General features: G+C 40.7%; 1 protein-coding gene across 8 annotated transcripts in view; it reads right to left on the bottom strand.

Moving 5' to 3' along the window:
• The window catches only part of POLQ (DNA polymerase theta), a 103723-nt gene that overhangs the window by 1494 nt on the left and 85477 nt on the right, over window positions 1–16752 (bottom strand). For 5 of the 8 annotated variants that reach the window (XM_079766685.1, XM_079766686.1, XM_079766683.1 and 2 more), the window contains 3 exons: window positions 14730–14841; window positions 6579–6703; window positions 2667–2820 (listed from right to left, as the gene is read on the bottom strand). In XM_079766685.1, coding sequence (XP_079622811.1) covers window positions 2667–2820; window positions 6579–6703; window positions 14730–14841 — 391 coding nt within the window. Of the gene's footprint in view, window positions 1–2666; window positions 2821–6578; window positions 6704–14267; window positions 14532–14729; window positions 14842–16752 lie in introns of those variants that run through there. The other 3 variants (XM_079766687.1, XM_079766684.1, XM_079766690.1) reach the window with 2 other exon arrangements.

Here is a 16752-nt window from a genome sequence, read left to right as displayed (position 1 = left end):
ACCCCATGAAAAAAAGTAGCAAACTGGTAAGTATGTCATTTTGCCACAGGATAATTTTTTTTTTCTTAGAGATCTTGGGAAACTTTGGGAAATTTTAATTAAGAGATTAAAACCCATAAGATTTAGAACTATCAGGAAACTAAGTACTTACTGGCTGCTACCTAACCCAACTACCAGGTAAACTAAATCCCCATCAACTTCCCCCCAGAAAGGAGGAGTCTAACAAAGAAGCCAGTAAATGAAGTTTGGAGAAATCTGTTCCAAACTCTGGTTTAATTTATTTCTCACGTACATCTTCTCCTTCCATGGAGTCCCCACTACAGCTTCTCTGAGTAAAACCACCAGAGCAGTATGGGGCCTGATCCCTGTCCTGCAAAGTGAACGGGCATTGTCATTCGGCAGTGTGTTCTAAGAAGGACACGGCCTGCTGTCTTTTGATGGCCAGAAGTGTCACTATGGTAGAACTGGTGCCTCCCCAATTGGACCCCGTACTCTAGACAAGTAACTCTAAATCTCGGGTCCAAATGTGGACTTCAGAGTGTGTGTGAATTCCTTGACATTGGATGTAAGAGTCTATATCTACATTTTTCTGGGGAGATGATCTATAAAACCCATGACTCCAAAAATGGTTATAAATCACTTATACTAGACTTAGTTACTATTTCCTAACCAGCTGGACCTGGTGGTATAGAGTATGCCCCTCTGATCACTAAAATAAGCTTCAACATTAATACCTTTAGAGCAACTGCCTTGGTTTGCCCTTATCTCACAGCAGTCCTTCCTTTCTGCCATTCAATTTCCTACTTACCCTTCAGGACAGCACAAGTAGCGTACCATCTCCTTCAATACCCGGTGCTTCCCTCAGCGTTCATTAGCTGTCACTATCTGCAGCCCACCTTTCCCCGGAGGTGGCTCTCACAGGTAAGAGAAATGCAGATGAGGCCATGGCAGGCTGCTTCACACCAGGCTGCAAAGGCTGTGCATCTGTTGGCCGGTTTGGCTGACATCTGATGCACCCCACTGGGCCCCACTTATCTCACAGCACTGGCTTTCTGGAAGCTCTAGCTTTTCTGCTTTCTGATCACCAAACCTCTGTCCTCTTCGTTTCCCTTGGGTACTTGGCTTCTGACCCAGAATGCATGATCCTCCTGTTCCCTGGGTGGTCTGTTTCCTCAGGTTCGGCTCCCTTTGATCCCCCTGACCTACTACTACTTTTCACCCAGCACGACACCACGAAGTCATCCTCAGTGACACATCTACTTTGCCTTCTACTCATTCTAAAGGCTGTTAATGTCCACATCCTCACGATGACACTGCATCACTCTGCTGTGGAGAGTTGTGCAAACATTTCAGTCAGGGTCCTATCTTCCCTTCCTTTCCTTAAATTTTAACATAGGTTGATAACTTTTATTTCTAAACCTTTCAAAGCACATAGTACAGTGTTATTACCAGATTTTCTCTCTCTCTCTCTCTCTCTCTCTCTCTCTCTCTCTCTCTCTGTGTGTATGTGTGTTTGCTAACATACATACTCCCACACACAAAATGTTGAATGATCAGCCTTACATGTTTTGGGGGGCATTGAAGACAATTAAATTAAAAATCCTAATTTGATGGGCAAATAGTTTTTTTATATCTATGTATTTTTATATATAAGTGAACATCTTTTTATGTAACTGGCTGTATTATTCTCTATAATATATTTATATACCTCTTCTAGAAATAGCAAATTCATCATCAAGAGCTGATCTATACCTTTTCTGCCCTATCTCAAGCAGTTTGTTCTTCCCCTTTATGCCTAAAACCTTCTTAACTTCTTTCCAGGAAAATTTAAACATGGCTGCAGTCATAGTGTGACAATCTCAGTGACCGTGAAATGGTATTTAAAGCAGAAGGATGGACATGAGACAAAGAGAGAAGGGAAAGTTCTATGTACTTGTAAAAACAAGAAATAATCTATCCAAGCAATAAGGAGAGAACTTAGGGAAAATATTTTGAGAACAACAGTAAGAAAAGATGACAATATTGGCAAAGAAATATATGTGATAAGGAGGTCAGCTTAGTGTATATTCCCAGACTTTAGAGAACAAGGACGGTCATGAGTAGGTAAAATCAACATGCTCTTCTGTTGTGCTCTGAGGACCACAGTGGATCGCTGAGGCCCTTTCAAAGCATCTGCAAAGTCTAAGTATTTTCTTAACAACATGCAGAGGTTCTTTTCCTTTTTTATTTTTTTAAAGTGCTTACCATTTAATATGGAAATGACTAAATATACATTTTATCCAAAGTCTCAGTAGTTTGGTTTTATACCAAGTAAATTCACTAACAGGAAACTTGGATGTAGTTCATTACGTTGATCTTTTTTTTCCCCCCTCATAATGTTTTTTATTATTCATTGAGCATTAAGTAATACTGGATTATGAAATAATTAATATATACAATATCATATATAGCATTATCTTTTAAAGGAACTTGAAAATGCAATTTAGTAGATATAACCCACATAAACAAAAGGTCTTTGGATTCTTAATAATTCTAAGAGTGTAAAGACAAATTGAGACCAAAATGTTGGAGAACTGCTGAGAAATAATATATAAAATACATCCCCTTTTCATTCCTGATGCAATTAATCTCACCATGCTTTAGCAGGGCCTCACTTATGAACAAACCTGTTCTGTCACCTTGGAGCATAACCTCCCGATGACCATGGGATTTGAAGATTGACTGGAAGGTCTCTAATTGCTTCTGAATGTTAACTGTGGCTATTTTCACAATATCAGCTGCCGACCCTTGGACTGTTGTATTGATAGCCTGACGCTCAGCCTATAAAAAACAATAACAGGCTCTCCGTCAGATACACAACATGATTTCATACCTGCTTTTAGCACCCAGATCAGTGCTTACATCTGCAACCAGACTGGAAATCTGGACCAAGATGTGACCCAGGAAATCAACAATTAAGCAGCATCTAAGAACAATAACTGGAATGATCAGGGCTCTAGACTTTGGGCTGTCATCCTCATGATAAACAGAAGGTCAGATTGCTTCTGTTTAGAAATATTCAACAGTCAGGAACCAAAAACTGTATCACACTTAAAATATACTTAATAGCTCAAATTTACTTTATTTTATAAACATACTAGAGACCCAGTGCATGATTGAATCATGCACGTGTAGGGTCCCCTACACGCTTTCGCTTTCGACTGCGGTGGAGCTGGGTGCCTGTCCGCTGGTGCACCAGGCCTTTCAGAAGCCTCCAGCGTGGCGGAGGCTTCTGAAAGGCCTGGTGCCGGAGCGGACAGGCACCCAGCCCCCACGCTTTCACTTTCGATCTCGGGGGACTGGGTGCCTGTCCGCTGGTGCACCAGGCCTTTCAGAAGCCTCCGGCTCGGCGGAGGCTTCTGAAAGGCCTGGTGCCGGAGCAGACAGGCACCCAGCTCCCACGCTTTTGATGGTCCGAGGCGGGACGTGAGCTCGCTGCCCCAGAGGCCCCTTCTGTTCCGCAGCACAGCCATGGCGCAGACGCTGAGCTCGAGCCTCCACTGGCGATGCGAGATCAGTGTCCTGCTGGCCCAATCGGCCACCCCGGCCACCCCGAGTCCCGCCCCCTGCACCTCCCTCTGGCCCAATCATGGGCGTAGCGGAGTGATGGTAATTTACATATTACCATTTTATTAGGTAGGATACCATCAATCTTACGCTGTTCTAAATTTCATTCTAAAGAGTCTATACTTCAAAATAACTCATATTAATCCTAAATAGACATAAGTAGAATGTCATTCTTTGCTATGTGAGTTGGAATGTTCCAAGTACATCCCCCATATCCGTGGCCTCTTGGTTGTATGTAGTTTGCCCCCAGCAGGTCTGCAGCCCTTGGGTATGAAACAGAGCTTTTTATGGGCGGCTAGGACTAATCCCTAGGTGTTAGTGAAAATGCAGATCGTAGCTCCCTAGGTGTTAAGTTAGAATGCCCCTGAAACTATTGCTGCCATGAGCTTCTTGGCAGGCAGCCATCGCAGCTAAAAGTGATCATCCTGGGGCAGTAGGGGTGAGGTCTGGGTTAATATCCAAAGTATAACCTATCCATGAATCTCGTTCCTGTTGTCCCAAAAGTTCTCAGAAAATGGAGAGAGTCTCCTCACAGGAGGGATCTATGTAACTTGAGAGGTGTTCTCTAGTCCCCTGTCTCCTGGGTACACTTAACTCCTAGTGTATTAAATACCTGCTAAAGAGATAGACTTTTTAAAAAATTTACTCTTCTTCTGCCAAATGTTGATGAGTCCACTGTAAACTCAATCTGTTGTCACTGTTTAAAGAGTGACTGAATTTCAGCGTCCTAGTGACCCCTCCCTGGTTGAAACTTTGGGTAGTCTGCTGTGTTATTGTTACTACTTGCTGCTTTTCTCCCTGAAGTTACACAGACCCGCCCATTGCCATGTAATTTAAAGTGTTTTTCACGCTAAAAGGATGGCCTTGACTTGTTTTGGCCAATGAACTGTGAGTAAAACTGACGTGCAGCGCATGTAAGAAGGTTTAAAAACTATCCAACATTGTCACAGAAAGGCCTGACCCAGAGAGGGGATTCTCCCTTTGTTCTGGATTCCAGAGTGAAGAACATATGGAGCAGAACCACAGTCAACCCAGAGCCAAACTATAACGTGAATTTAAAATAAAACTGCTTATTATATAAGCCACTGAAATTTTGGGGTTGTGGAAAACTATGACTAAAATATATACTTCACTCTCATGGTATTGTACTTCCTTGATTCTCTTCCAAAATAAGAAAACTTGGCAATCTTGGCTTTGTATCCCATAATCCAAGTCGCTTTATGACCAGGGCTTTCATATACCAGTACATAAAAAAATACAGGTTTCTGATCATGGGAGATCAGATCATTAGAACCAACCATCTGATTGATAAAAACTGGAAAAGCTGAAATTACGTGTGTGTGTGTGTTTTTGTTTTTCAGATAATAACTGTGTAGATAGAATATTTAAAAGTATCTATAAGTAAATTATTAGAACTAATATGTAATATTTGCAATGTTTCTAGACAAAAGAACAACAATAAAAACAATTATATTTCTATGTGTGAGCAGCCACGTTAGAAAATGTAAAAAAGGAAGGAAAATAATAATAAAAAAAGATGCCATTTGCAACAGCATTAAGACTTTTCAAATACCTAGCTGTAAATCTAATAAGAAACATACACGATCTCTTCCCCAAAACTACACAATGTTACTGAGAAAATTTAACAAGACTTAAAGACATAAATAAATGAACAAATAGATCACATTCATGGATTGAAAACTCAAATTTATAAATATGTCCATGTCCATTGATCCCATCTTCATCTATGAATCAAGACAGTCACAAGAAAAAATAAATAAATAAATCCCACAGGATTCTGTATTTATGTGGAAATTTACAAGCTGCTTCTACAATTTATATGGAAATGCAAAGAACCAAGAATAGGCAAATATTTGAGGAAGAAAAGAACAAGGTAAGAAAACTTTGCCATATATCAAGACACCTTACAAAGCAGCATATCTAAGGCAGTGTGGCACTGCCTAAAGGATAAGCAAACACAACAGACCAAAATAATGTGCACAGAAACAGAAACATCCATATGATTTGATTTGTAGCACAAGTGGCACCACAGAGCAGTGGGGGAAAGCTGCCTTTTCAATAGTTTGGGACAATTGTATATCCATGGGGGAGGTAGGGGACCCTGACCCTCAATGTCTAATAACATGAAAATCAATTCCTGGTTGATTGTAGATATAAATGTAAAAGGCAAAACAAAAATTTCTAGAGAATATTTTCTTGATGTTGGGGTAGAGAAAGCTTTCTTCAACAGATCAAGGAAAGCACTACAATAATATAAAAGACTGATAAAATAGAAAGATCTGGACTAAAATAGAAGCTTAAACGCTCAGATACATAGAATGCTTTTGTGAATCCTAATGACTTCAGGAAGAGATTTTATTCATAATTTGAACAAATATCATCAATAAATCTTTGGACTGATGTTAATGACTGATGTTAATCTCTGAAGGCATTGGCAATCTGGTGTGATATGCATACAGTAGGTAAAACAAAGAACAAATAGTAAATATAAGAATTAAGTTTATTTATAACTTATTACCAAAGCTAATAAATAACTAGCTTACTAAAACATCTTTAAATGAAGTATTATAAATGTGAGCCGACATTTACAGTAGCCTCCCAAAGACTGGCAGGTGCCATCACTTCAGAAATCCTTAATGAAACACAAGACCCAATTAATATACTAGTGATCCTACATTAGCAGCAGTTGTCTTTGTTGAAAAGTACATGTCAATCGGAGGGAAGGTGGGGGTGGGTAGGTGGGGAGAGATTAACCAAAGAACTTATATGCATATATGCACAACCCATGAACAAAGACAATAGTGTGGTGAAGGCCTGGGGGGGGTGGGTGGAGGGAGTCATTGAGGGGTCAAGGGGGACATCTGTAATACCTTCAACAACAAAGATAAATTAAAACCAAAAGTATATATCACTGAAATTTTAAGTTAAAAATCCAGAGAATTTCAACATACGTGAGCTTTATGATAAGGGTTGTTGTCTTTGATTGCTGGTAAATATCTACGCCTTCCCAAAATGGTCTGAACAAACCCATCTCTTTTACAATTCTTCACTGTCTCTTTCATGAAATGATTAATCCCTACAAAGAAAAAAAATGAGTACAACTAAAGTCATTCTTAATTTCATTCAATAGTTTCAATACAGAGAAATATACCAAAAGTATAGAGACTATGCTTATCTAACTTTATTCATATATGCAATCTCTGCTTTCTCATAGCTCTGCTCATCCTGAGTAATAAATACTAATGTCTCCCAATTGAAACTCCTCGTTTGAGGAATTCTGTTGTGTGACTGACACAGGAGAAACATTTGAGGAAAGTGAGTGATAAGAAGAAGAGAAAACCCTGCCCTGCCAAGTACAGCTGTTGGTGATATGTGAGCACTAGTATGAAAGTTCAGAAAGCAATCATGCTCTTAGCCTTTCTCCTTAGGAATTGCTGTGATTTTGTTGAGTGAAGAGAAATAAAAGGATGAGATTTAAGAAAGCTCTACAATTTCTCTTACCTGACTCTGTAGGAGGCAGGCCTTCTAATATTCAGAGACTGAAAGAACTACTTACAAAACAACAACAATGAAAACAAACAAACAAACAAAAATCAATGAGCCTGTCTGGGCATGGCTCAGTGGCTGAGCATCAACCTATGAACCAGGAGGTCACAGTTCGATTTGGGTCAGGGCACATGCCTGGGTTGCAGCTGGATCCCCAGTGTGGGGCGTGCAAGAGGCAGCCGATCAATGATTCTCTCTCATCACTGATGTTTCTATTTCTCTATCTCTCTTCCCTCCTCTCTGAAATCAATAAAAATATATTTTAAAAAACAAATAAATAAATAAAAACAACAATAATGAATTCTGAGATATAATCTACATACAGTAAACGGCACCCATTTCAGGTGAATGATCTATAATAATCTTATATAATAAAAGCGTAATATGCAAATCAACCGAACAGCTGAACAGCAGAACGACCATCCGGACAACCATCCGGGACCACACTATGACACCCACTGGCGCCAGGCCAGCCAAGGTGGGTGGGATGCAATTGGACGGGGGCCCGGCCATTGCCCCATGATCACTCCGCAGAGGGAGGCCCAGGCCACTGACCAGCAGGCTGTGGCGGGTGGGTGGGGCCTCCCTCTGCAAGGGAAGCCTGGGTCCCGAGTGCCAGAGGGAAGCTGGTGCCAGCAGCCAGGGGAAGGAAGGCCTACTCTTGCACAAATTTCGTGCATCGGGCCTCTAGTAAAAGCATAATATGCTAATTAGACCAGACAGCTAAACAACCTTCCAGACGTCATTCCGGACATCCTTCTGGATGAAGCCATAGCGGCAGGGCCCAAGGCAGAGGCAGTTAGGGGTGATCAGGCAGGCAGGCAAGCAGTTAGGGGCAATCAGTCAGGCAGGAGAGCGGTTAGGAGTCAGCGGTCCCGGATTGCAAGAGGGATGTCCGACTGCCAGTTTAGGCCCGATCCCAGGATTGGGAAAGGGTGCAGGTCGGGCTGAGGGACCCTCCCCCCCCATGCACAAATTTCATGCACTGGGCCTCTAGTTGATGTATATTAATAAATGTATATACTCCTTTAACAAACACTACGAGATACAAAACATTTAATCACCTTATAATCAGATCCCCATTATCAGCCTCACTAACTCACTGATGTGCTTTATGACACTACTAGAGGCCCAGTGCACAAAATTCATGCACTCGGGGGAGGGGGGTCCCTCAGCCCGGACTGCAAGAGGGCGCAGGCCAGGCCAAGAAACCCCACCAGTGCACAATCAGGGTTGGGGAGGGACGTGGGAGGTTGGCCAACTGGGGAGGAACCGCAGGTGGGCTCCACGGTGTGTCTGACATGTCTCACTTAGTCCCGATCAGCCAGACCCCAGCAGCAAGCTAACCTACTGGCTGGAGCGTCTGCCTCCTGGTGGTCAGTGCAGGTCATAGCGAGCGGTTGAGCAGCCTTAGCATATCATTAGCATATCACGCTTTGATTGGTTGAATGGCTGACAAGACGACCAGACACTTAGCATATTAGGCTTTTATTATATAGGATATTATAGTTTTTATGTTCTTGAAATTCATAAAAGATTGAATTATACTGTATGTTTTCATTTGTGTCTGCCTTCTTTTGCTAAGTAGTATTACATCACAGAGATATACCAAAATCTGTTTATTTCTAGTCATGTTGATAGGCATTTGGACTGTTCCCAATCTTGGGCTGTTATGAATAAAACTACTATAAAATTCATGTTCAAGTCTGTGGACGAAAGGGGCCACATGCTAACCTGACAAGCTCAGGGAAGGCCTGCATGGCAGTCTTGCAAACTCAGAGACCTAAAGTAACCACAAAGGATGGTCTGAAAGTAACTTTAACTAAAAGCAGTTATGGTGGGTAGTTACCTCCTAGGCTGGTTATCTTCACTGACAAGGTCAAACTTTACCTTAAATGAGCCTATCTGTCTTTTTGCATCTATGATAACAAATCCTTGAAATGTCTGGGTAACTTGTAATTTCCCTTTTTCCAGACCCCTTGGGGCACAACCTAATGTGTCTGGGCACCAGGAAAGATACCACAAATTCCTTTATTGTATTGTTATCAGGTTAATTATTGACTATTAACTATCCTGCACCCACCTAAGTATGTACCTATCATTTTACATTTTATCCAATCCCAGAGGTTCCCCCCCACCCCCGCCTTTGCTTTCTCCCACCTCTCTAATCTATCAACCAATGAATTTCATGTAACCCACCTACATCACATCCTTTGATTGCAATATATAAAAACAGATGAAAACCCCCCATTCTCTGGAGCATTATCCCAATCCATTGAGATACTGTTTCCTGACAATTGTCGACAGTTTGGCTCAAATAAATTCACAAAAATTCTTTACCGATTTGAATGTTTTTACATTAAAAGTCTTTGGACATATGTTTTCATTTTTCTTGGGCAAATACCCAATAGTGGAATTGCAGGATCAAATGGCTTAGTTTATGTTTAACTTTGTATGAAAGGACCATACTAATACTGTTTCACAATTCTAACAGCAATGTTAAAGAGATACAATGTTTCTAATTTTAGTCATTTTTCTTGTGTTTTTAAAAAAATATTTTTATTGATTTCAGAAAGGAAGGGAGAGGGAGAGATAGAAACATCAATAATGAGAGAGAATCATTGATCGGCTGCCTCCTGCATGCCCACCCACTGGAGAGAGAGCCTGCAACTGGGGCATGTGCTCTCCACCAGAACTGAACCTGGGACCCTTCAGTCCCCAGGCCTATGCTCAATCCACTGAGCCAAACCAGCCAGGGCTCTTGTTTTTGTAATAGTATCTCTTTGTGGTTTTAATGTTCTTTTCCCTGATGACTAATAAATGATAACATTTGATGTGGTCATTCATCTATCTTCTTTTGTGAAGTGTCTGTTCAAATCTTTGACCTTTATTTTATTGGATTATTTGCCTTCTTAGCATCTATATATATATAAAAGCCCAGTGACTGTTATGGCAGAACAACCAGAATGACCAGACTGACCGGTGGCTATGACGCGCACTGCGGAAGCCAACCGGCCTGATCCGGGCCACTATTGGCTCCCCCCGCCCCCTCAGCCAGCCTGGCCCCCGATTGGCCCCCAACACCCCGATCGGGGGCGAGGCCAGCTGCCAACTGCCCATGGACCCTCCCCCTAGGCGGCCCCCACCCCGATCAGCCCCCAACACCCCTAAATCACTGCCTGGTGCATGTACATTTAGTGTAAGCACAAGAAAATAATTATCAGTCCCTTCTGACCCTGACCAGAGTCTCCAGAGGGCTCTGCTAATACTGTGGCCAAGGTGTGGAATTCTCCCTCCAGGGAAGTCAGCCCCAGGAGACCTTCCAAGTTAGCCAAAAAGGCGACCTAAGCATTAACGGGATGGCGGCCCTTTGCTGAGGAATGTGGAGAGGCTGGGTGGGGATTTTGTGAAATTGCAGTGCCTTGCAGATTAGGTGAGCTTTCAATCTCTCTTTATTTTATTTTTTATTTTTTTAAAATATATTTTATTGATTTTTTACAGAGAGGAAGGGAGAGGGATAGAGAGCTAGAAACATTGATGAGAGAGAAACATCCATCAGCTGCCTCCTGCACACCCCCTACGGGGGATGTGCCCACAACCAATGTACATGCCCTTGACCGGAATCGAACCTGGGACCTTTCAGTCCACAGACCGATGCTCTATCCACTGAGCCAAACCGGTTTCGGCTCAATCTCTCTTTAAATGGGGCGGCAAAGAGGACCTGCAGACAGCCAGGAGCAACAGTGAAGGGTAAGCACATTAAAAAACCAAAAACCTTTTAAATAAACAGTCATGAAGATCATATTGGGAAACAGGGTAGAGCCCCAGGAAGAATGCAAAAATCATTAAAGGGCCATCATCCATCTTGATATACGTTTGAAAACAACACATAAACAACATCATCTCATGGCACGTGAAATGCAAAACAGTTCTGTTGTGGGTTTTCTTTTGGCCATCCTTAAAGTATAATTAGATCCAGCTGGGGGAAAGCTATAGCTTCCAGCTTTAGATCCCCTGCCGGCCCCACCCCTGACCGATCCCCATCAGGTCGGGGCGGATGGACCCCACCCCCCACCCGTGCACTAATTTGTATATTGGGCCTCTAGTTGTGTTATAAGAGTTGTTATAAGAGTTCTTTATATATTCTGGATGCAAGTCCTTTGTCAGATAATAGGAGCTGTAAATATTTTCTCTCAGTCTCTGGTTTGCCTTTACATTTCCTTAATGGTGTCTTTTATCAATATTTATCTTTTCTTAAATACATTTTTATTGATTTCAGAGAGTAAAGGAGAGGGAAAGACAGATAGAAACATCAATGATGAGAGAGAATAATTGATTGGCTGCCTTCTGCACACCCCACACTGGGGATCGAGCCTGCAACCCGGGCATGTGCCCCGACTGGGAATCAAACCATGACCCCCTGATTCATAGGTCAATGCTCAACCACTGAGCTACACCAGCTGGGCTATCACTATTTATCTTTTATGATTCAGTGTTATTATCACCTGATACATCTTTGCCTATCTCAATGTCACAAATCTTTTTTCCCCTGTTTCTTCTGGAAGATTTATAGTTTTATAGTTTTAGCCTTTACTTTTAAGTCTATGCTCCATATCAAGTTAATTTTTTTAATATAATGTGAAAAAAAGTTAAAGTTCACTTTTTTCCCTATACTGGTATCTAGTTGTTCTAACACCATTGGTTGACAAGACCATTTTTCCTCCAATGAATTACCATGGTAACTTAGTTGAAAATCAACTTGCAACATATGTAATAGGTCTATTTCTGGGCTCTGTATTGTGACACACTGTTCTCTATGCCTACTCTTATGCCTACCTTAATTATTGTAGTTTTATAATAAATTTCTAAATCACTCAACATTGTACTTCTCCAAAAAATGTTATTCAAGTCCCTTTGAATTTCCATATAAATTTAGAGTCAGCTTATCTAATTCTGTACAAGAGTCTAATAAAATTTTCATTGGCATTCCATTGAATTGTCAGCATAACAATATTTTGCCTTCTAATAAACTCACATGGTAAACCTCCCATTTATTTAAGTATTCTTCAGTTTCTCTCAGGATTGCTTTGAAATTTTCAATAAAATATTGAAATTAATAAATGTAGCCTAAGTATTTCATGTGTTCTGATGTTATTATAAACTAGTGACCCAGTACATGGATTTGTGCACACTGAAAGGAAATTAATTAGAAGAAATATGCTAGTATCGCTATTTGCCCTTTCTCTATAATAGAAGTGTCAACCAAATTCATGATCGACAATGACAGATCAAAACACACACATGCGATTGGTGCCAGCGAGAGCTTTATATGTATAGTGCATGCGTGAGTCAACTTAGCCTATTATATATATATAGAATAAACTTGCTTAATTAGACCTGCCTTCTGATATAGCTAAACTTTTTCCAGCCCAGTGAAGCACCCCAACTTCTCTTTCAGGTAATTGTCAGCGACACAGCAGTAAATATCAACACGATGCTGATTATTATTGTAGATCATGCAGGGAGAACAAAGGGTAAAATATTTAACTGCAGCAGTGTTTGACTATATTCTGCACAGTGAGAAAACCTGAAGTCATTTTCAAGTTCCACCATTTCTTACTTCTTTTCAGTCAGGTCAAGTTTCTAAACTTTCTAAATCTCCATTTTCCTGCTAATGAAAATAGGATTCTACCGAGTCTACTATCTACCTACTCCAGGACTTCTGTGAGGATCAAATGAGATGAGGCATGGAAAAACGCTTCACAAACATTTCGTTAAAGTGTGAAATGTTTGCACCTGGCTATAAAGCAAGTTAGTTCCTGGGCTAAAGAAACTCTAAGGAGGCTAGTCGCTAGAAAGAGGAAGCCAGGCATTGCTATGTGACGCCATTACCAGGGCGCCCACAGTGACGGTTTTGAGCTGGGCTGGGCTGTGGGCTGCATTTTGCGCCATGGGGTCTTGGCAGCGTTGGCTGTGACTTGGTGGGGTGTCGCTCCGGGGTGGTGGTGGGGCCTGTGTCCCACTTGGGGGAAGCCGAGTGTTGGTTTGTCAGCGTCAGGTTCGAGGTGCCGGCCAGTGTGTGTCATGGCAGCTCCTGCATTGAGCATCTGTCCCCTGGTGGTCAGTGTGCATCAGAGCTATTGGTCGGACAGACACTTAGCCTTTTATATATATATATATACTAGAGGCCTGGTGCACGAATTCGTGCACAGGTGGGGTCCCTAGACCTGGCTGATGGTTACCGGGCCCAGTGCAGAAGGAACGGACGCTGGACGCCAACATCAGCGCCCCGCCACCACACAGTTCCCCGCCTCCCACCCTCCTCCTTCCCTCACTGCCATGCTACCACCGTGGCAGGCAGGTGGCAGGCCGATTGAGGCCTGCCGGCAGGGTGGAAGGACCATGGGAGGTTGGCCGGCCGAGGGAGGTTAGCTGTGGGAGTGCACTGACCACCAGGGGGCAGCTCCTGCGTTGAGCATCTGCCCCCTGGTGGTCAGTGCGCATCATAGCAACTGGTCGACTAGTGGTTCCGTCTTAACGGTCGCTTAGGCTTTTATATATATGGTTTTTATTTTTTATTCATATACTAATTGTTCATTACTAGTAGAAATATAACTGATTTTTAGAACTTGACTTTGTATGGTGGGAGCTTGCTAAATTAGTTATTTCTTTTAGTAGTTGTTTTTGTAAAATTCATATGATTTTTGATGTACAAGATCATGTCATGTGTAAATAAAGTTTTCTTTTGGAGGACTGGTGACAAAGTTGATTACAAAGAAGCATAAAAGAACTTTCTGGGGTGATGGTTCTATATTTTGGTTGTGGTATATGACTGTGTGCGTTTGTCAAAATTCATAGAACTATACACCTAAGAAGGGTGAATTTTATTCAATGTAAATTATACCTCAATAAACTGCCAAAAGAAAAGGTAATTTAAAATAGTGATACTCAAATTTCTCTATAACAGCAATTGTTCTCTCACAGGTTGTGGTACATTTACCAATGGCTTACTGTTTCATGTTAAAGCCATCTAAACCTAAAGCACAGGGTAAGTCCAAGACTTTATGAGATATTCACAATGACACGGTAGCATATACATTTGCTGCATTCTGCTATTCCATTTCCATCCCTACTTCTTTTTTTTTATATTGATTTCAGAGAGAAAGGGAGAGGGAGAGAGAGACAGAAACATCAATGATGAGAGAGAATCATTGATAGGCTGCCTTCCGCACACCCCCCACTGGGAATCGAGCCTGCAACCCAGGCAAGTGCCCTTGGCCGGAATCGAACCTGGGACCCTTCAGTCCACAGGCTGATGCTCTACCCACTGAGCCAAACCAGCTAGGGCTCCATCCCTACTTTTATGAAAAACAAAAAAAAGCACATCTTAGTAAATAATTATAATAAGGTTATTTCATTAACATGTCTGATGACAACTTCCAATTAATATAAATGTTAATAAAAAATTCTGTAATGCAAAATTTTAAAATTAATATAATATGGAAAGACATTTGAAAAGAATAGCATCTAGAAGATAACACTCAAGGCTTCTTTACCGGTGTATCTGGATTTGAAGGAGTCAATGTAGCAAGCAGCATCATTTTCTTTAATGCCCATCTGCTCTCCCAAAGACTTAGCTCCCATTCCATAAATGATTCCATAGCAAATCTGAAAGGAGGGTATCACACTCAGTAAGTAAATGAAAGGTCATAAATACATAAAATGTAAATATAAAAAGTTCATTAAGATTGAAATTTGATAAGCGTTTTATTTCATAGTGAGTCAGAGAAATGTTTAGATCTGTTTTTGGTGGGTTAGATCCATAAAAGCTGAACATCTTTTCTGCCTTTTAGCAGTACTGGTTTTTTTCTTGGAGATGGAAAGAAACAAAGGGTGGGATTGAACATGAATGTTGTGTGTTTTAAGAAAGTAATCCTAGTGACTTACTCATTTTTATTGATTTGAGAGAGAGAGAGAATGAGAGAGATTGAGAGAGCGAGAGAGAGAGATTAGTTGCCTCCTACACGATACCCAATTGGGGATTGAACCTGCAACCTGAGCGTGTCTTGGCCGGGAATTGAACCTGTGACCTTCTGGTGTACAAGATGATGCTCCAACCGAGTCACATTGGCCAGGGCTAATCCTATGATTTAAAAGGGAAGATTTATTTCTGATTCTTTGTCATTTATCCAGTCTTCAGAGCAGCTTTCTACTCCTCATAACTCCTCAAAATCTCATTAACTTCTGCTTAAAGAAGTGCCTACGAGTAGGAAAGAAAAGCATACAAACACTCCTATCCTCACCTTTAGATAGCACTAAAAGAGTTTGCTAATAGGAAGACTTATTGGAAATAAATATGCTTTTCACCTCACAGCCACCTGAAATCCCACAACTGCAGAATTCATTTGAGTTAAACAAAAAGTAATGGAATTTTGGGCATTATGAAGGAAAATGATCTAAATAGGTCAATAAATAAACGGATTTATAATAAGTATTGCATGGGTCCAAATCCCAGTTCCAGCATTTACAAGATATATTATCTTGCACAAGCTACAGAAACCTTTAGCACCTTGATTTCTTCATTCATAAAATGAAGACAGTAGTAATACCTATATCATGGGGTTGTTAGGATTAAATCAGTTATAAGTGTTTAGAAAACCGCATGCCATAAAGCAAGTTCTATATACTTGTTAAATAAACATGTACTATATACATGTTAAATAAACATGTATATAGAACTTGATTTAAAAGGTAACTTGCAAAAAATTTAAAAAGGTAACTTGTAAAAAATGAGTATTAGAATGCCAGCCTGGCCAGTGTGGTGCAGTGGTTAAGCGTCAACATATGAACCAGGAGGTCACAGTTTGATTCTGATCAGGGCACATGACAGGGTTGCAGGGTTGGTCCCCAGCAGGAGTGTGCAAGAGGCAGCCAATCAATGATTTTCTCTCATCATTGATGTTTTTATCTCTCCTTCTTCCTTCATCTCTTTGAAAACAATAAAAATATATTATTAAAAAAAGAATTCCAAAATACTTTCAATGTGATAAGATAGATAGCAGTATTTTGCTTTTTCCTTTTTTGAATACATTGAGACAAATTTCTTCCTTTTTTGTTTTCCTTTTTGATCTTTCTATGCTGTATTTTGTTGTGATGCCGATTTTTTCCCCCTTTTTAAACTCAGATATTACTTAATGCTAACTGAGATCTCAGAGATCTAACAAAACAAAACAAAACAAAACAAAAATACTCAAGAATTAGGTGGTTCAGTGCATAGTAATTTAGGAAAATTGGTATTGCATAAACACTATTAAATCATGCAAGAACTTATTAAATGAAGGCCGCTATCATCAGGGGGAAAATGTTTAGGTTACAGAGTCAGAATGTCTAAATTCTGGCATTTTGAACTTATCCTGGATCTACCATTTATAGCTATAAGACCTTAAGCAAATTACTAACTTTCTGTGCCTCGGTTTCCCCCTATATAAAATGAAGATAATAATAATAATACCTATTTCACGGGTTTATTATGAGGATTAAATATTAGAATATTACCTATTTTACCTGGAGTTTGATTCT

This window comes from Cnephaeus nilssonii, assembly GCF_951640355.1.
Source record: "Cnephaeus nilssonii genome assembly, chromosome: 3".
NCBI lineage: Eukaryota > Metazoa > Chordata > Mammalia > Chiroptera > Vespertilionidae > Cnephaeus > Cnephaeus nilssonii.
Note: the sequence above shows the minus strand (reverse complement) of the source record. Positions and strands in the feature narration are given on the sequence as shown.